At 47.6% G+C, this 21,441-nt stretch overlaps 1 protein-coding gene across 1 annotated transcript in view; it reads right to left on the bottom strand.

Moving 5' to 3' along the window:
* Window positions 1-289: 289 nt before the first annotated feature.
* The window catches only part of VMAC (vimentin type intermediate filament associated coiled-coil protein), a 28,646-nt gene continuing 7,494 nt past the window's right edge, over window positions 290-21,441 (bottom strand). The window contains exon 2 of the mRNA XM_068271165.1: window positions 290-2,617. Within this exon, the coding sequence (XP_068127266.1) occupies window positions 2,302-2,617 (316 nt within the window). The 3' untranslated portion in view covers window positions 290-2,301. The remainder of the gene's footprint in view (window positions 2,618-21,441) is intronic.

The following is a 21,441-nucleotide window of genomic DNA, read 5'->3' on the forward strand; positions in this document are numbered from 1 at the left end:
AGTACTCAAGAGATTAAATCAATAATATATCTGACCTTTTGGCTATGGTTTATAACCAGATAGATGGATACACGTATAGCATATAGAAATTGCCCGAACTGTTTTGCAGCGAACAATGGGTGTTCACGTTCGCCCCCTCAGGCGAACACATGGCGTGTTTGTTTGACCCTCCCCCTATACACCATAATGGAGCCAAACTTTGACCCCTCACCCCAGAGTCAGCAGACACATGGTAGCCAATCAGCTATCCCTCCCACCTGACACCCCCTCCCCCCCCCCCACACACGCACACCTATCAGAAAGCCAGCACAGCCGCTGTTTTGCAGTCTGTGTTTGGTTTCTGTGCTAGGCAGATCAGGGAAAGTGTGCTGCCTGCAGATAAGGAAAGCATTAGTTAGGCCTGTGTTCTGTGTCCCCAGTGGAGTTTCTTGCTGCTACAATACCAATTCACCATCTACATAACCCCAGAGCCCTTCTAAAGGCTCTGTTTTGACCTTGTGATGTTGATGTTCAGTGTGTCCACTCAGTGCACTTTATCTGTTACAGACAGGTGCAGTCAGTGCTTAGTACTTCAGTAGTTCACCCTTCTGAGGGCTGTTTTTCTTTTTCTTGTTATTGTATTGCATCCCTGTGTGTCTAGTGCACACGTTAGCTGTTGGAGACAGGTCGTCTGGTCCCAGTAGTGCACCGACCATAACCCAATAATCCTTCACCACCACTACCAGCATCTAGTATCCACTACTGCCCCCTGTATAAGGCCTCAGTGCATAATCAGTGTTTTGTGGTCACCTAACTGTCACTGAACTACCTCAGCCCGACCGTAGGGGTTGGTAAACTGCAATCGCCTGCACTCCTGCAAACATGCGCACAATCACGGCGGCTACTACACACCACTACACAAAGACTGCGCCGAGAGAGCTAACATTTATGTCCTAGGGGTGTCAACTAGTAAAAATGATTTGCTCACCTGACGTCATCACTAAAGCTCTTTGCGGTTGTTTGCAGTGCGTTAAACTCGGCATTTCGACTGTCAGTATGAACCGGGCATAACCCTTACACTACCATATCGCCGTATATGCAAACTGGACATTTTAAAGCACTTAATTCCACAAATTTAGGAATGTACTGTGATTTCTGCCCTTTAGAGATTAAGGGCCTGTACACACTGCTGCGCTTGCGTTGCGTTTTTAAAAACGCATGCGTTTTTAAAAACGCAAGGTCTTTTGAAAAAGAATGAAAATCGTGATGACTTGTACACACTGGTGCGATGCGTTTTTAAAAAAAACGCAAACGCAGTGCCTGCTGCGCTTTTTTAAGCGCAGCGCATGAAAAACGCATTAAAAACGCATGTGCTTGCGTTTTTGCCTGCGTTTTTCAGAAGTCAGTATCCCAGAAGACTCTGCAATCTCCTGATTCCTGTTGAAATGTAAACTAGAAAAAAAACAAAGGATTCTTTAGCCAATCAGCAATTACAAGAAAAACGCAAACGCACAAAAAACGCAGGCAAAAGCGCATGCGTTTTTAAAACTGCAGGCACTTTAAAAACGCATGCGCTTGCGTTTTTGCCTGCGTTTTTCAGTGTGTACAGGCCCTAAAACTAAACTCTGCGTCAGCTACGTAATTTTTGGTGGGACTTTTTCCATGGGTCGCCCTCTGGCATGCCACGGTCCAGGTGTTAGGCCCTTTGAAACAACATTCCCATCACTTTTATGGCCAGAAATAGTCCCTATAGGTTTTAAAATTCACCTTCCCATTGAAGTCTATGGCGGTTTGCCAGATTCGTCTGTTTGCGCACTTTTGCAGAAAATTCACGTTCGAGAACCGAAAATGTAATGTTCGCTACATCACTAATAGCATACTTGGCAATATTTTTGCTTCCCAAAGTTAGATCATTCTCCTTCTTTTGCTGTATATTTTTCTGACACATGATTTTTTTTTACCCAATAACCAGATTGAAGGCCCGGACTTATCTTGCTTTAAGAGCAGCTTGGCTGAAGTGTAAAGATTTTTAATTTTTTAGGGGGTACAAAACTTTCCATATGGCTCTGAAAGTAAATAATATAAGAAAACATATGTCAACATCAGTTGTAACATGCGGACTTTTGTTTCTTTTTTTAAATTCCCTTTTGGTAAATTTTAACTTTTTCATGTGGCCATTATGCACTTACAGTATATGATATGAATCTACATTATATATTTTCTCTGATTGAATATATAGATTTATAAAAAATAATAATAATACTCAAGTAGATACTGGCTTCAATTCCCAAAAAGTGTACATTTACATAAAATGTGTTTGCCTCAGACAGTAGTTCCAAAAAGTGTTCTGTCAGTGTCTGAATCTTCAAGGTCTTCCTCTCTCGAAGAGTAATCTGCAGCATTCAGGAGACCATTGCTTCTTTCCAACCCTGAGGATGGCACACAAGGGATCCCTTCTGCTTCAGCCATGAGAGAAACCAAAGTATCCAAGAGTGGCCGTCTCTGGCATATCTGGACTAGAAGGCTGCTATGGTGTTGAGCACGCTTCAGCTCCCTGTCCTTATCCTTGATGGAGACGATGAGTCTTTGTGCTTCTTCTTCAGACTTTGCTAGTCTCTTCTGAAGTTCTGCTATCTCCCTATAGAAAGATGAGAACATGAGGTGAGTAGTGTGCATGAGAAAAAACAAGACTACACAAAAACAATACTGTTTTTCATTCCAATTGATAATACCACACAAGACATTCTATTGCAGGTATACACAGTCCTGAATAATACTAATTAATTTTAATGAACTCTGTAAGCGCTAATGATAACATTGTATCAAAGAGCACCAAAATAAGTGTTAAATGTGGTCAAATGTCATGCCAATATGTATATCTGTTATATGTTATTACTGCTCAGATGTTGCACTGTTGTAGAGAGGCTACAGTTTAGCCATACTCCAAGACCAGATAATAATCAAGATGGTGGGGATGGCATACGCTAATCTAATCTAAGCACTGTTAACATTTGATGACAAAGCCATCCATACCCTATTTTCTCTTTTTGCAATATGAAGTTAATTACGCTTCTACCTTAAAATTGCTATTATTTACCATTCCCCAGGCTCACTCACTCTTTTGCTGGTTCAATTTCTACTTTGATTTGATGTCCCCTTGCCTATCCACTGACATTATGACAATCTTCTGAGGCAGCTCCAAAATCTCCATTGACACCAACAACCTGGTTGCTACTAAACATCTATTCCTTTACGCTTTCACAATGGCCCTCTGCTGAGACTCACCTGACCTCTTTTTAATTGTCCTCTGCTCTTTTCATATTTATCTAATGTTACTTTCTCATTCTATGACCACCACCTCCTATAATTCATTCTACTTTCATCCATTCCTATCAGTGTTCCAATACTGACTACCCCCAAGGCATAGACTTACACAAACCTCTTGCAATCACTCTAATGGTGGCCATACATGGTACAATTTTTCATTTTTTTTCAATTAGATAATTTAGTTCGATTATTCCGTTAGATCGAATATAAAGATTTTTCCAGCATGTCCGATCTGATTTTTCTCAAAAAAAACGGGATAATCGTTCAAATTTCTTGATCGAAATAAAAAAAATATTTTCAACTTTCATTCGATTCGATCATTTAGATCGAATAAACGAGATAATGAAACGTTTTTATTGTACCATGTATGGCCACCATAAGGCTTTCTACCACTTCTGAGTTTATCCTGCTTCTCTAAATCCAAGTTAGCCACATCATCTTACCCAGGGTTAGATTTACCATAAGGCAATTCGAGGCATGTTGATTCATTCACAGGGGCTCAGGGGAACACTTGTTCCCCTTAACCAATCAATCACCTGTAAGGCCTCGTTCAGACTACAACGCTGGAAAAACCTGACAGAAGCGTATGTGTGTAGAGTACGTGTTTGTACTCGTTGAGATACGCGTTTCTGTGCGTTGTGCATATGCGTTGGTATGCGTTGGTATGTGTTTTTTGATTTGTGCATTTTTCAGGATGAATAACAGGTTCCTGTTAACTTTCAAATGTTTTTATTTTTTATTCACTGATGTCACATCCTGCTGATCCTGTACACAGTAGCTGTCTATCTGACAGGTTGTTTTGTGTGGAATTTGAAAATGTATGCTGTACTAGCAGTAATTCTAGTTAATGCTATACTGATGAGGAGAAGGAGAAGGACAAGGAGGTACTGGGTGCATCCTATAGTTGCTGACAGAATGGACAAGGGCCAGTTTTGGAATTTGTATGAGGATCTGCACAGACACCCAGACAAATTCTACAATTATACCAGAATGACATTCTATTATCCCCTGTAATCACCCACTGATCACCTGTCAATCACCCATCAATCACCCCCTGTCACTGCCGCCCCTTCAGATCAGACCCTAACCTGCCCCTTGCGGGCACCTGATCACCCGCCAACACCCTCAGATCGCCCGAAGACCCGCCCTCAGATCACATCCCAAATGCATTGTGTACATCTGTTCTCCCCTCTAATCACCCACTGATCACCCATCAATCACCCATCAATCACCCCCTATCACCACCTGTCACTGTTACCCATCAGATCAGACCCTAATCTGCCCCTTGCGGGCACCCAAACACCCGCCCACACCCTCAGATTGCCCTCAGACCCCCCTTATCACCTCCCCAGTGCATTATTTACATCTGTTCTCCCCTCTAATCACCCACTTATCACCCATCAATCACCCCCTGTCACCACCTGTCACTGCTACCCATCAGATCAGACCCTAATCTGCCCCTTGCGGGCACCCAATTACCCGCCCACATCCTCAGATCGCCCTCAGACCCCCCTGATCACCTCGCCAGTGCATTGCTTGCATCTATTCTCCCCTCTAATCACACCCTGATCACCTATCAATCACCCCCTTTCACCACCTGTCACTGCTACCCATCAGATCAGACCCTAATCTGACCCTTGCGGGCACCCAAACACCCGCCCACACCCTCAGATCGGCTTTATACCCCCCTTATCACCTCCCCAGTGCATTATTTACATCTGTTCTCCCCTCTAATCACCCATTGATCACCCATCAATCACCCCCTGTCACCACCTGACACTGCTACCCATCAGATCAGACCCTAATCTGCCCCTTGCGGGCACCCAAGCACCCGCCCACACCCTCAGATTACCCTCAGACACCCCTTATCACCTCCCCAGTGCATTATTTACATCTGTTCTCCCCTCTAATCACCCACTTATCACCCATCAATCACCCCCTGTCACCACCTGTCACTGCTACCCATCAGATCAGACCCTAATCTGCCCCTTGCGGGCACCCAATTACCCGCCCACATCCTCAGATCGCCCTCAGACCCCCCTGATCACCTCGCCAGTGCATTGCTTGCATCTATTCTCCCCTCTAATCACACCCTGATCACCTATCAATCACCCCCTTTCACCACCTGTCACTGCTACCCATCAGATCAGACCCTAATCTGCCCCTTGCGGGCACCCAAACACCGCCCACACCCTCAGATCACCCTCAGACCCCCCCTTATCACCTCCCCAGTGCATTATTTACATCTGTTCTCCCCTCTAATCATCCATTGATCACCCATCAATCACCCCCTGTCACCACCTGACACTGCTACCCATCAGATCAGACCCTAATCTGCCCCTTGCGGGCACCCAAGCACCCGCCCACACCCTCAGATTGCCCTCAGACACCCCTTATCACCTCCCCAGTGCATTATTTACATCTGTTCTCCCCTCTAATCACCCACTTATCACATATCAATCACCCCCTGTCACCACCTGTCACTGCTACCCATCAGATCAGACCCTAATCTGCCCCTTGCGGGCACCCAATTACCCGCCCACATCCTCAGATCGCCCTCAGACCCCCCTGATCACCTCGCCAGTGCATTGCTTGCATCTATTCTCCCCTCTAATCACACCCTGATCACCTATCAATCACCCCCTTTCACCACCTGTCACTGCTACCCATCAGATCAGACCCTAATCTGCCCCTTGCGGGCACCCAAACACCGCCCACACCCTCAGTTCACCCTCAGACCCCCCCTGATCACCTCCCCAGTGCATTATTTACATCTGTTCTTCCCTCTAATCACCCACTGATCACCCATCAATCACCCCCTGTAACCACCTGCCACTGCTACCCATCATACCCATCAGATCAGACCCTCATCTGCCCCTTGCGGGCATCCAATCATCCGCCCATGCCCTCAGATCACCCTCAAACTCCCCCTAATGCATTGATTGCATCTATTCCCCCCTCTAATCACACCCTGAGACACCCATCAATCACCTCCTGTCACCACCTGCCACCCCTAGCACACCTACCCATCAGATCAGGCCCTAATTTGCTCTGTGTGGGCTCCCGATCACTTGGTCACCACCTGCCACCCCTAGCACACCTACCCATCAGATCAGGCCCTAATTTGCTCTGTGTGGGCTCCCGATCACTTGGCCAAACCCTCAGATCCCCCTCAGACTCCCTTCCGATCACCTCCCCAGTGCATTGATTGCATCTATTCTCCCCTCTAATCACCCCCTGAGACACCCATCAATCACCTCCTGTCACCACCTGTCACCCCCTAGCACTCCTATTCATCAGAGCAGGCCCTAATCTGCCCCCTGCGGGCTTCTGATTACCCGGCCAAACCCTCACATGCAGGGTCGGACTGGGACACCAAAGGCCCACCAAGAAAGTTTCAGCCTGGGGCCCGCTCGCCCCCCCCCCCCCCCAATCACTCCCCCCCATTTTGGGCTCACATACACATGTACTCTAGAAATTTTGCATGATTATGGTAGGGAGTAGATTGTGAGCACTTCTGAGGACAGTCTCCAATAAGGACATGTCCACATGCGGCGCGCAAAGTGCGCCGCAGCAAAAATAGATGGGTGTCACCACGCACTGGAACATGGGCGTGCTCATGATGGGTCATAGGCAGACAAAAAAAAACACAAAATAAGTAGCGGTGTTATTCACAGAGATTAGGTCCGACCAGATACATTTTAGATAAAAATAATCAAGTACGGTAGTTACATGCCTCATGATAATTCATCAAGTAGTCAAATGGCAGCAGATTTCCAGACAAAATGCAATTAGATTGGCGGCAGATTTCCCCACAAAATACAATTAGATTGGTGGCAGATATCCCCACAAATTGCAATTAGACTGACAGCAGATATCCCCACAAAATGCAAGTAGATTGGCGGCAGATTTCCCCCAAGATACAATTAGATTGGCGGCAGATATCCCCCCGTTAGGTAGTGAGTGACAGGAACCCCCAGTTAGGTAGTGAGTGACAGGGACCCCAGGTTAGTTAGTGAGTGACAGGGACCCCGTTAGGTAGTGAGTGACAGGGACCCCCAGTTAAGTAGTGAGTGACAGGGACCCCAGGTTAGTTAGTGAGTGATAGGGACCCCAGTTAGTTAGTGAGTGACAGGGACCCCAGTTAGTTAGTGAGTGACAGGGACCCCCGTTAAGTAGTAAGTGACAAGGACCCCCGGCCGTTAGGTAGTGAGTGACAAGGACCCCCGGCCATTAGGTAGTGAGTGACAAGGACCCCCGGCCGTTAGGTAGTGAGTGACAGGGACCCCCGGCCATTAGGTAGTGAGTGACAGGGACCCCCAGCCGTTAGGTAGTGAGTGACAGGGACCCCCGGCCGTTAGGTAGTGAGTGACAGAACCCCCATTAGGTAGTGAGTGACAGGAACCCCGTTAGGTAGTGAGTGACAGGACCCCCGTTAGGTAGTGAGTGACAGGGACCCCCAGCCGTTAGTGAATGACAGGACTCCCGTTAGGTAGTGAGTGACAGGAACCCCCGGCCGTTAGTGAGTGACAGGACCCCTGTTAGGTAGTAAGTGACAGGAACCCCCGGCCGTTAGGTAGTGAGTGACAGGACCTCCATTAGGTAGTGAGTGACAGGGACCCCCGGCCATTAGTGAGTGACAGGACCCCCGTTAGGTAGTGAGTGACAGGGACCCCCGGCCGTTAGGTAGTGAGTGACAGGGTCTGGCTGTGCTCAGTGGGCTGCTGAGTGAGTCTCCTCTCCCCTCCCCACCTCCCCCTAACACCACACACACAAAGGAGCCCGCCGTGTGCAGGGCAGCTCTGCTGAGCCTGACTGGCAGCGTGGCAGCAGGTCCCGGCGGGCCGCGGCTGGCGTCAGACGTTGTGTGGCAAGCAGCTGCCTCCTCCCACTTACTGCACTGGCCAGGCGTTCCCCTTGCAGCTGGCTGGGGCGAGCTGCGGCGTCTCCAGACAGGCCGCAGACTCACAGTCTGTCTGGTGCCAGGCGGCGTGATGCGGCGTAAGGCGGAGCTTGTCCCACAATGATCAGGCCTGCCTCTTATAGGTCTGCGGGCTGCGGCAGGTGCGCAGACCTATAAGAGAAGGGCCCTCTCTAGCCATGTGACTGTGACGTCACGCCTGTTAAAGGGGGCCCACCGAATTTTTCCACGGAAGTTCGGTGGGTCAGTACGACCCTGCTCACCCGCCCCACTACAGTGATAGAATTTTTTTTTTCTGATCACTGCTGGTCTCTACGACTTAATTGTGGCTGAGACCAACCGTTATGCCACACAATACGCAACCACCAATCCAAGAAGCTACCATGCCCAGCCTTTTCGGTGGAAACCACTCCAAGTTTCCGAACGTAACATTTTTGGGGCCTTCTCCTTAACATGGGTCTAGTCAAAATGAATGTATAGCTGTAACAATCAATGAATTTGTGGCTGCGGACGAGCAGGGTATGTCCGCAGCCACCTATGTCCCCTGCACTCAGGCTTTCTTTCTCCTCTCGGCGTCTAGCACGCCAAGAGCAGTCTTATCTCCAGCTCACAGGGTTTCTGTCTCGCGCGGGCACAAGCGGAGACAGGACCTTTATGCTTGGAGAAGGCGCGTCAGCTGACCTGCCGGTCGGCTGACGTCAGAGGTGACTCTCGCTGCTCGGATTGGCGGATTTCCGAGGTGGGAGTGGCTGAGAGTCTCCCTCTGCTTCTTAAGCCTTCGTTCGGCATTTGCTCGGTGTCTGCTGTCGTGAATACTTTGTATTAGCGCTCAGACCTTAGACTAGTATCCAGGTGTTGAAACCAAGGACTTCACACCAGACTAGGAATTGTTATTGTTATTTTTTTTTAAACTTTGTTTTTTATTGAAAAATAAGAATATATCACGTTTACAGTTCAATGAAGAGTAAAGTTAACAATTATGTACAGTCTCATCAACTAAAACAGTAGTTAACAGTTGCTGAAGATGTTTTTTACATTATGGGTTCACAAATAGAGAGAGGAGCTTTAAAGGGTCCATCTTTCTCTGTATTGATTAGGCTGTTGCATAGTTCAATAGTGAACTGAGGCGTGGCCCGATCATAAAACATAAAATGACTAATTGGAAACAAAAAGAAAAAAGGAAAAAAACAAAACAAAACAAAAGGGAAAGTGTCCATTGCACGTTAATTGTGCATAACAACTTGCTAAATCAATATTCGTGAGTTCCCTAGGACATGCTAGTCTGGAGCATCCACTACACAACTTCCTCTATGAAACTTGAGGACTATTTCTCCTGTGGTTCTCTCGAGAGGACGTCCAGTCCGACCACCGGCTCCAAGTGCCTAGGAAATGGTCTGGCTTATTGGTAAGAGACGAAGTGATATATTCTAGCGAGTATATATCCTTAATCTTGAGGATTAGGGTATCTTTAGGAGGAGGAAGACTTTTCCAAGTTTTAGCCAGCAAAGAGAGGGCTGCATTGCAGACCTGAGAGATGAACGCATTTATGTTTTTAGAGAATCTGGGGATGTATCTATGGAAGAGAGCCACCCAGGGGTCTGGCTGGACCTCACTCTCGTGTATTTCCGAGATTAGTTGAAAGCACATAAGCCAGAATGAGTTTACTACATGACACTCCCACCAGCAATGCACCTGGTCAGCTCTTCGGCCGCAACCTCTATAGCATGAATCAGAGGGTGTTAAGCCCCATTGGAACAATTTGGAGGGTGTACGATACCAGTCGTATAGTATTTTATATGAGCGCTCTTTAAGGATGACGTTCATAGAAGATTTGGACATGTTGCTAAAAATAGAGAGCCAAGAATTATCATCTAAAGAGCATTGTAGTCTCTCTTGCCATTTTAGCATTGCTAGTGTGTTGTCCTCCAGTGTTTGGTACCATATAACTGAATACATTTCAGATATGAGGCCTTTCCGAGTTATTTTGCTTAAAAATTCTTTCTCGAATTCACTTAATTCAAGCCTGAGGCCTCTCCTTTTGAGGGATAGGGCAAATCCTCTTAATTGCAGGTATCGAAAGATCTCTGTTGGGGGGAGAGAATGTTTATTGGATAGGTCTCCCCAGGAGAGTACTTGGCCATCCATTAATAGATCCTTAACACATATTATTCCTTTGTTCACCCATATTGTCCATGGATGTAGATCCAGCCCTGGGGTAAAGTCTAGATGGAATTGTTATTGTTATTGATTACCTGTGTATGATTCTGGCTAAACCTCTGACTTTGCTATTGCTTAACGTTTCTGTACTTCTGCCTATGTGACTAGTTGCTGAATCTCTGCCTGATTACTGATTACTCTTCTGTCTCTCGATTCTGTACTGATACTTACCTCTCTGTTGCCGAACCTTGCCTGTCTGACCTCTCTACCCACCCGTGGGCCCTCGCCACTGGTGAGGTATCTATTTGCCCACCAGCTCCTCTAGTGAGGTATTGCTTATCTTTCTTTACAATAACTGATAGTACATTTTCCAGCTCCTCTGGGTAGAGATTTTGCGAACCTCCGATTTTCGGTTCGCGAACCGGGTTCGCGAACTTCCGCAGAAGGTTCGGTTCGCGGAAAAATTCGCGAACCGCAATAGACTTCAATGGGGAGGCGAACTTTGAAAAATAGAAAAAATTATGCTGGCCACAAAAGTGATGGAAAAGATGTTTCAAGGGGTCTAACACCTGGAGGGGGGCATGGCGGAGTGGGATACATGCCAAAAGTCCCGGTGAAAAATCTGGATGTGACGCAAAGCAGCGTTTTAAGGGCAGAAATCACATTGAATGCTAAATTGCAGGCCTAACGTGCTTTCAAACATCTTGCATGTGTATACATCAAACAGGGAGTGTAATTAGAGTACTGCTTCACACTGACACACCAAACTCACTGTGTAACGCACCGCAAACAGCTGTTTGTGTAGTGACGGCCATGCTGGACTACTGCGCAACATGGCGTGATTGCTCTTCCTCACTCAGTGATGTCAGGTAATGTGTGACTTCCTTCTCAACTTTCCATGGCATTGTTAAAAAGCTTACGTTTTGTTTTTAATTTACATTTTCTACTTGCTGTGTACTTGTTCAGTACCGCTACAATGAGAATCCTGTGGAGGCGGGCAAGTCTGCCATTGTGACCCCGGGTAATGGCCGGGGAATGAGAGGTTTGAATCCGGTGTGGAGCCTGAGCAACGGCTACCACTACACATCCAAGGAGGGCAGCGGGCAGACATGCACGCCCGCCCGCCCCGAGGTAGTGACCAAAAATAACAATACAGGAGGAGGACTTTCGAGGCCCTGCTGTGTATTTGAAATGAATGTACTTTAAATCCATTAACGAGAACCAGTTATGACGGGCAAAGATGACACCACATTCCTTTCACGAGAATCATATGGAGGCGGGCAAGTCTGTCATTTGTGACCCCGGGTAATGGCCGGGGAATGAGGGATGGAATCCGGTGTGGAGCCTGAGAAACGGCTACCACTACACATCCAAGGAGGGCAGCAGGTAGGCATGCACGCCCGCCCCGAGGTAGTGACCAAAAATAACAATACAGGAGGCGGACTTTCGAGGCCCTGCTGTGTATTTGAAATGAATGTACTTTAAATCCTTTAACGAGAACCAGTTATGGCGGGCAAAGATGACACCACATTCCTTTCACGAGAATCATATGGAGGCGGGCAAGTCTGTCATTTGTGACCCCGGGTAATGGCCGGGGAATGAGGGATGGAATCCGGTGTGGAGCCTGAGAAACGGCTACCACTACACATCCAAGGAGGGCAGCAGGTAGGCATGCACGCCCGCCTCGAGGTAGTGACCAAAAATAACAATACAGGAGGCAGACTTTCGAGGCCCTGCTGTGTATTTGAAATGAATTAACTTTAAATCCTTTAACGGGAATCCGTTATGGAGGGCAAGTCTGCCATTGTCACCGCGGGGAATGAAGGTTGGATTGCGGCCCGAAGTGGGAGCCTGCTGAGACCCATGCTGTAGCTGCCCTGACCGTGCTTTGCAGACCAGGCATCTGTGGTCAGATGGACCCTTGAGCCAGCGGAAGACAAACCAAGTCAAAAGCATTTGCCAAGAATGTTTTACGGAGGGCAAGTTTTTTTGCCCTTTTTTTAAATTTTTTGAAAATGATAGATGGTTGTATTTTTAAATTGTTTGAAAGTTTAGATGGTTGTATTTTTAAATTGTTTGAAAGTTTAGATGGTTGTATTTTTAAATTGTTTGAAAGTTTAGATGGTTGTATTTTTAAATTGTTTGAAAGTTTAGATGGTTGTATTTTTAAATTGTTTAAAAGTGTATCCATTCTTCCTCCCCCCAGCCACGAACAATACCATGGGAACGTGGAGCAGCAGAAGCCCCCTGTGACGGCTGCCACGGTTGTTCTCCGCTGCTTGTCTTTTGAGGGGTGTTTCTTTTCCTCAGGTGTTCTTGCCAAAGCTGTTTGTGCCTTCTCTCCAGGTGCCTTCGTAAAGCACTTGTCCCTACGTGAGAGTTGGCCTTTCCACGGCTCAATTTTTGCTGGCAGAGACAACAGATGGCTTTGCTCCGATCTGAGGCACACACGTGAAAAAATTTCCAAACCGCTGAGCCCCCCTGGGGTGATGGCGCTACGGTGGCATCAGCAGCAGCTGACGTTGAAGGGCATGTGTGCTCCCTGGCCATAGCTGGCGATACATGGAACCGGACACTGCCCCCAGCTGTTTCTGAGGACGAGCTCCCTCTGCTTCTATCATGGAGTCGTCTCCTCCTACTCCTCTCTGACTCCTCCTCTGAACTGTCCCCCTGGTCATCTCCTCTACCGGGAACATATGTGGTATCCGTAAAATCATCATCATAATCCTCCTGGCCAGCTGCGCTTTCCTCAGACACCTCCTCAAGTGCACCAACTTCAGGTGGTCCACCATCATCCCCATCCACACACGTTAAGTCCATACTATCGCCACCTAACTCAGACGTATGAGGTGGTGTACCTGCGCCTTCTTGTTGTTGTTGCAGTAGTGGCTGGGAATCAGTGATTTCACCACCACCACCAAATAACTCCTGCGAAGTGTCAAATTCAGCGGATGTGGTGCTTGTTGTAGCGCTGGTGGCTGCGGGAGATGAGGTGTTCTGTGTTAAATACTCAATCACCTCCTCACGATTTTGGGAAGTGATGGCACGTGCCTTCTTTTGAGCACTGTATTTTGGGGCAGGTCCGCATGAAATCACAGCAACACCACCTCGCACAGCCACAGACCTGCCGGTGCCTGGTGGCCTTCCTCTGGGTCTGCCTCTACCTCTTCCTCTACCTGGTTTGTCCATTTTGTCCATCTCGGGGGTATGCTAGCTATATGCAGTGAGGTGGGTTCTCACTCAACACAACAGGTAGTTAGATGCAGTGAGGTGGCCAGGTGGGTTCACACTCAACACAACAGGTAGTTAGATGCAGTGAGCTGGGTTCACTCAACAGTAAAGGTACTTAAGATGCAGTGAGGTGGGTTCTCACTCAACACAACAGGTAGTTAGATGCAGTGAGGTGGCCAGGTGGGTTCACACTCAACACAACAGGTAATTAGATGCAGTGAGCTGGGTTCACTCAACACAAGGCTAGGTATATGCAGTGATGAGGTGGGTTAAGTAAACACAACAGGTACTGGGTAGTTAGATGCAGTGAGCTGGGTTCACTCAACAGTAAAGGTACTTAAGATGCAGTGAGGTGGGTTCTCACTCAACACAACAGGTAGTTAGATGCAGTGAGGTGGGTTCACTCAACAGTAAAGGTACTTAAGATGCAGTGAGGTGGGTTCTCACTCAACACAACAGGTAGTTAGATGCAGTGAGGTGGCCAGGTGGGTTCACACTCAACACAACAGGTAGTTAGATGCAGTGAGCTGGGTACACTCAACAGTAAAGGTACTTAAGATGCAGTGAGGTGGGTTCTCACTCAACACAACAGGTAGTTAGATGCAGTGAGGTGGCCAGGTGGGTTCACACTCAACACAACAGGTAGTTAGATGCAGTGAGCTGGGTTCACTCAACACAACGCTAGGTATATGCAGTGATGATGTGGGTTAAGTAAACACAACAGGTACTGGGTAGTTAGATGCAGTGAGCTGGGTTCACTGAACAGTATACAGTAAAGGTACTTAAGATGCAGTGAGGTGGGTTCTCACTCAACACAACAGGTAGTTAGACTTAGATGCAGTGAGCTGGGTTCACTCAACACAACGCTAGGTATATGCAGTGATGAGGTGGGTTAAGTAAACACAACAGGTACTGGGTAGTTAGATGCAGTGAGCTGGGTTCACTCAACACAAAGCTAGGTATATGCAGTGATGAGGTGGGTTAAGTAAACACAACAGGTACTGGGGTATATGCAGTACTGGGTAGTACAATGTGCAGCTCCCTGTCACACACACAGGCAGTCAGTCACTGAATGTGCTGGGCTGCTGGCAGTGGCACACACACTATCAATTACCAAGGCTGTGCATGCAACAAAAGTGTCAGAAAAAAAAAATGTACAGGTTGAGCTCTGAAAAGAGCTGTTGCTGGGTGCTTTAAAAGCAATATTAATCAGTCAGGAACAAGCAAAGCAGCCTAGAACCTAACTAATCTGTCCCTAAGAGAAAAAGTCTGCAGCAGCTGTCCCTTTCCTCTCTCTAGCAGGCACACGAGTGACTGTAATGGCCGCCGGAGGCTGCCTTATATAAGGGGGGGGGGTGGGGCTCCAGGGCTTACTGTAGCCTGAATGGCTACAATGTGCCTGCTGACTGTGATGCAGAGGTCAAAGTTGACCCTCATAGTGCATTATGGGGCGAATCGAACTTCCGGAAAAGTTCGCCTGGCGCAGGCGAACGCGAACCCCTAATGTTCGCCTGGAACCGTTCGCCGGCGAACCGTTCGGTACACCTCTACCTCTGGGTAGGCCTGCTCAAACTATTCAGTCACTTACTCTGATAGTACCTTACCAGCTCCTCTGGTAAGGTCTAGCAAAACTATTGAGTTATGGTTGCACCAAGCACTATTCACTCTGTATCCTTGCTTACGATACTAGCATTATTGGTGATTCTGCAGATCACCACATAATCAGGAATAGTGTCTGCATTATTGGTGATTTTGCAGACCATCTAATAATCAGACATCTGAGTTGCTACACCCAACCGTTACAGAACAGCAGACCACAAACACCATGGATACACTGGCTGGTCATGTGGAGGTGTTGATTACGGCTGTTGACCGATTGTCTCTCACGGTTAGCACCCAGCAGACTCAGATTTTCCAGCTATCTGAGGCCTTACAAAACATTCCAACACAGACTGCACCAGTGTCATCCCCCTTGGTTCTGGAACCCAGACTACCTCTCCCAGAGAGATTTTCTAGGCATAGGACCGATTTTCAGAATTTCAAAAATCGGTGCCTCTCATACTTTGATTTATGTCCAAAGGCTTCAGGGTCAGAGACTCAAAAGGTCATTCTAATAAAGACATTATTATCAGGAGATTCGCAGTCATGGGCCTATAGTCTCCCTGACAACCATGAAGCTTTGGCATCTGTACAGGACTTCTTCAAAGTAATCGCAGTGATATACGATGATCCCGATTTAGCAGCAACTTCAGAGCGGAAGCTTAAGTCCCTCAGACAGAACCATAACACTGTTGAAATGTATGCGGCAGAGTTTAGGAGGTGGGCAGTGACAGCCAGGTGGGGGCAGCATGCTTTGCTTGATTGTTTTTTGTCGGGATTATCTGACTCAGTGGCTGATTTGATGTTAGGTCATCCCGAACCTAGGTCTATTGATGAGGCTATAACATTAGCCATAAAGATTGACCGTCGAGTTCGATTCCAGAGACGGACTCGCGGTAAACTCAGAGAACCTAGGGATATTCTTCCCTCAGCACAGGGTGATTCGGAATTCCCTGAACACTGTGTGGCTCCCAGGTCTGAGAGAGGGAGGGGATCTTGTTCTCCGACAGATTCTGACCATATGAGTCCAGTTTGTTCCCAAGTATCAGGCAAGTTATACCGCTCCTTTATGGCCGGTAGCTCCTTGGTTGGCGACTTAGCTATTCCCTCGGAAGATGATAGACTCCTTCTTCCTTGTACTATTAGTTGGGGAGATTGAGTCCAGGAGACAGAGGCCTTTCTGGACTCAGGCTCAGCAGCTAATTTTATGGACTACGATTTTGCGCTTCGGCTGGGTCTTCCTCTCCAGTCATTGGGTCAACACTTTGTTGTTACTGCAGTGGATAATTCACCACTGTAGGGCAAACGATCTCCCTCACAGACTCCGGTATTGTTATGTCAGATTGGAGCCCTCCACAAAGAGAACATTCAGTTCCTTGTTATCAAGATGGCCACCACCTCAGTTATCCTTGGTATGCCGTGGCTCCAGAAACATTCCCCTCGGATTGACTGGAGTTCCAAACAATTGTTAAGCTGGTCCTCCTTTTGTCAAAATCACTGTCTGGGTAAAGTCAATGTATGTACTACCAAGGTTCAGGTGAAAGGGCTACCTAGTCAATATTCTGATTTCGCAGACGTATTTTGTCCTCAGGCTGCTGACAAGCTTCCACCACATCGAAGCTTTGACTGCGCCATAGATTTAAGATCAGGTTGTATGCCCCCTCGGGGCCATCTGTATAATTTGTCGGGACCTGAAAAACTCGCTATGCAGGAGTATATAGCCGAGAATCTGGCCAAAGGCTTTATTCGGCCATCTAAGTCCCCGGCCGGGGCTGGTTTCTTTTTTGTTAAAAAGAAAGACGGTGGTCTTAGACCATGTATCGATTACAGAGGTTTGAACAAGATTACTGTGAAAAATTGTTATCCTCTGCCTCTGATCGACGATTTATTCTCTCAGGGTACGGATGCTGGTGTTTTCACCAAGCTTGATCTTAGGGGGGCGTACAACCTGATTCATATAAGAGAAGGTGATGAGTGGAAGACGGCGTTTAACACGCCCGACAGGCATTACGAGTACCTTGTTATGCCCTTCGGGTTGTGCAACGCACCGGCCGTCTTCCAGGAGCTCATCAATGAGGTTTTCAGGTAGGTTTTGGGGCGATTTGTGCTAGTTTATTTGGATGATATCCTCATTTTTTCCCCTACCTTGTCTGAACATAGGGAACATGTAAAAAATGTTTTGGACAAATTACGGCAAAACTCTGTTTGCAAAAATTGAAAAATGCCTCTTTGAGGTTTCTGAGGTCCCTTTTTGGGGTATATAATATCCACAGCAGGATTATCCATGGATCCCCAAAAAGTTTCTGCGGTACTCGAGTGGCCTCAGCCTGTGGGATTGAAGGCACTTCAGCGATTCTTAGGTTTTGCCAATTATTATAGACGATTCATAAAGGGGTTTTCTTCTATAATTGCACCCCTTACAGATCTTACCAAGAAGGGGGCGGACACCTACAACTGGTCGTCAGATGCTCAGGCCTCATTTTCATCACTCAAGCAGTTGTTTTGTTCCGCCCCCATCTTGAAGCATGTGGATGTGTCCCTTCCTTTTGTGGTAGAAGTGGATGCCTCAGAAATTGGGGTAGGAGCTGTATTATCACAACTTTCCGGCCTGCGGGCTGATTGCATCCTTGTGCGTACTTTTCTAAAAATTTTCGCCCGCTGAAAAAAAATATGAGATTGGGAATCGCGAGATTTTAGCCATCAAGCTTACATTCGAAGAGTGGCGTCACTGGCTTGAGGTGGCTGAGCACACCATAACAGTATACACAGATCATAAAAACTTAGAGTATATTGAAGGGGCCAAACGGCTCACTCCTAGACAGGCTCGGTGGTCCCTATTTTTTACATGGTTCAGGTTCTTTATCACCTACAGGCCAGGCAGCAAGAATGTGAAAGAGGACGCTCTGTCCAGATGTGTTGAGCCTGAGTCTGTGCAGTCCCTCACTCCAGTTGGCATTCTTCCGGAACGTATTGTTGTTGCAGCCATGAGACTTCAAGTGGGGCAGACTACCAGTTTAGGTTCCTCTTTGTTGGACAGTCGAGGTCAAATAGAGGATTGGAAAGTCAGTCCAGCTGACTTAATTTGGGCTCTGCCACCTAGGTCTAGGAGGTCAAGATCTTTCCCTGTCTTTCGTCCGGGCTTGGTAAAGTGGGGACAGTCCTCTCCCTCCCACCCTGAGCAGGGACATTCCCCTCCCCCCTACCCTGAGATAGCTGGGGTATGCAGAGTGAGGGAGAAAGCCCAGAGTTCATGTCCGGAGTCCACATCTAGAGGGGGGGGGGTACTGTAACCATGGGAGTCCGCCCGTATGGCAAATTGGGGCATCTACCTGACCCTGGCCGCCCGCTGCTGCCCCTGGCCGCGTGCCCATGCGGCCAGCAGGAGGGGAGCAGCGCAGAGAAGAGGGAGAGCTATGGGCATACTGGGGAAGGGCGGACGTCTCCCCCCCCCCTTCCCTCACCTTAGGGGGCTCTACCTCCCTCGCTCGCTCTCCCCTCCGGAGACCGGAACGAAGTGAGCAGCGGCTGGGCAGCAGGCGGAACTTACCTCGTCTCGCTCCTGCGCCGGGAAGTTCTGGTGCCGCACTCTGGTCTGGACCAGACCAGAGTAGCTGCCAATCCATCCGTCGCCTGCGACGAGACGAGGTAAGTTCCGCCCGCTGCCCAGCCGCTGCACATTTCGTTCCGGACGCCGGAGGGGAGAGCGAGCGAGGGAGGTAGAGCACCCTAAGGTGAGGGAAGGGGGGGAGACGTCCGCCCTTCCCCACTATGCCCATAGCTCTCCCTCTTCTCTGCGCTGCTCCCCTCCTGCTGGGGCACACCTGGCTACCTATTCTGGGGACATATACACCTGCCTACATATACTGGGACATATACACCTGCCTACATATACTGGGACATATACCCCTGGCTACATATACTGGGACATATACACCTGCCTACATATACTGGGGACATATACACCTGCCTACATATACTGGGACATATACACCTGCCTACATATACTGGGGACATATACACCTGCCTACATATACTGGGACATATACCCCTGCCTACATATACTGGGGACATATACACCTGCCTACATATACTGGGGACATATACACCTGCCTACATATACTGGGACATATACCCCTGCCTACATATACTGGGACATATACCCCTGCCTACATATACTGGGACATATACCCCTGGCTACATATACTGGGGACATATACCCCTGGCTACATATACTGGGGACATATACCCCTGGCTACATATACTGGGGACATATACCCCTGGCTACATATACTGGGGACATATACACCTGCCTACATATACTGGGGACATATACCCCTGCCTACATATACTGGGACATATACCCCTGCCTACATATACTGGGACATATACCCCTGCCTACATATACTAGGACATATACCCCTGGCTACATATACTTTGGACATATACCCCCTGGCTACATATACTGGGGACATATACCCCCTGGCGACATATACTGGGGACATATACCCCCTGGCTACATATACTGGGGACATATACCCCTGGCTACATATACTGGGGACATATACCCCTGGCTACATATACTGGGGACATATACACCTGCCTACATATACTGGGGACATATACCCCTGCCTACATATACTGGGACATATACCCCTGCCTACATATACTGGGACATATACCCCTGCCTACATATACTAGGACATATACCCCTGGCTACATATACTTTGGACATATACCCCCTGGCTACATATACTGGGGACATATACCCCCTGGCGACATATACTGGGGACATATTCCCCCTGGCTACATATACTGGGGACATATACCCCTGGCTACATATACTGGGGACATATACCCCTGGCTACATATACTGGGACATATACCTCTGGCTACATATACTGGGACATGGACATATACACCTGCCTACATATACTGGGACATATACACCTGCCTGCATATACTGCGGACATATACCCCTGGCTACATATACTGGGGACATATACCTCTGCCTACATATACTGGGACATATACACCTGCCTACATATACTGGGCACATATCCCCCTGACTACATATACTTGGCACATATACCCTTGACTACATATACTGGGCACATATACCCCTGGCTACATATACTGGGCACATATACCCCTGACTACATATACTGGGGTCATCTATACCTCTGTCTACATATACTGGGGACATATACCCCTGGCTACATATACTGGGGACATATACCCCTGGCTACATATACTGGGCACATATACCCCTGGCTACATATACTGGGCACATATACCCCTGGCTACATATACTGGGCACATATACCCCTGACTACATATACTGGGCACATATACCCCTGCCTACATATACTGGGCACATATACCCCTGCCTACATATACTGGGCACATATACCCCTGCCTACATATACTGGGCGCATATACCCCTAGGCCACCTATTCTGGGGACATCTATACCACTGGCCACCTATTCTGGGGACACCTATAGACCTGGGGCTACCTATTTTTGGGGAACCACTGCTGTCAGATTGAGTGTATTTTGAGGAACTGCTGCCAGGTGAGAGGTGTCTACCATGTTAAGGGGGCATTCTGCCTATTTATGTGAAATGCTGTCTATTTATGTGCCTCATGACTGTTGAATTTGTCTTGTTGGGGGCCTCATGGTTACTGAATTTGTCTTGTTGGGGGCCTCATGATTTGTTGGGGGCTTCAAGATCGCTGAATTTGTCTTGTTGGGGGCCTAATGATTGCTGAATTTGTCTTGTTGGGGGCCTCATGATTGCTGAATTTGTCTTGTTGGGGGGGCCTCATGATTGCTGAATTTGTCTTGTTGGGGGTCACATGATTGGTAACTGCGAGACTATGGAAAAAGATGAATCATGATCATATGAGACAATAGCATTAAGCCTACTTTTTCAGCTTTTTAAAACAGAAAATGAAACTGGGAGGTTCTAAAAAAAATGAATACATTTTTCAGGAGTCGGATGGATAAAATAGTTTATCTTCACAGTTTATTTTCAACTTGAATTTTCCATAATGTTCATGTATGAGTTAAAACGTTTGTATTTAGTTTAAATTGCTGTTGGCACTTTGTGATAGTAAAGTGACTTTGCAGTTTGGGCACTCGACCTCCAAAAGGTTCGCCACCACTGTCCTAATCTAATGTCCCACCATTGCTAAGTTCATGTAAACTTGTCTCCACCCACGACCACA

This window comes from Hyperolius riggenbachi, chromosome 1, assembly GCF_040937935.1.
Source record: "Hyperolius riggenbachi isolate aHypRig1 chromosome 1, aHypRig1.pri, whole genome shotgun sequence".
In the NCBI taxonomy this organism is placed as follows: Eukaryota; Metazoa; Chordata; class Amphibia; order Anura; family Hyperoliidae; genus Hyperolius; species Hyperolius riggenbachi.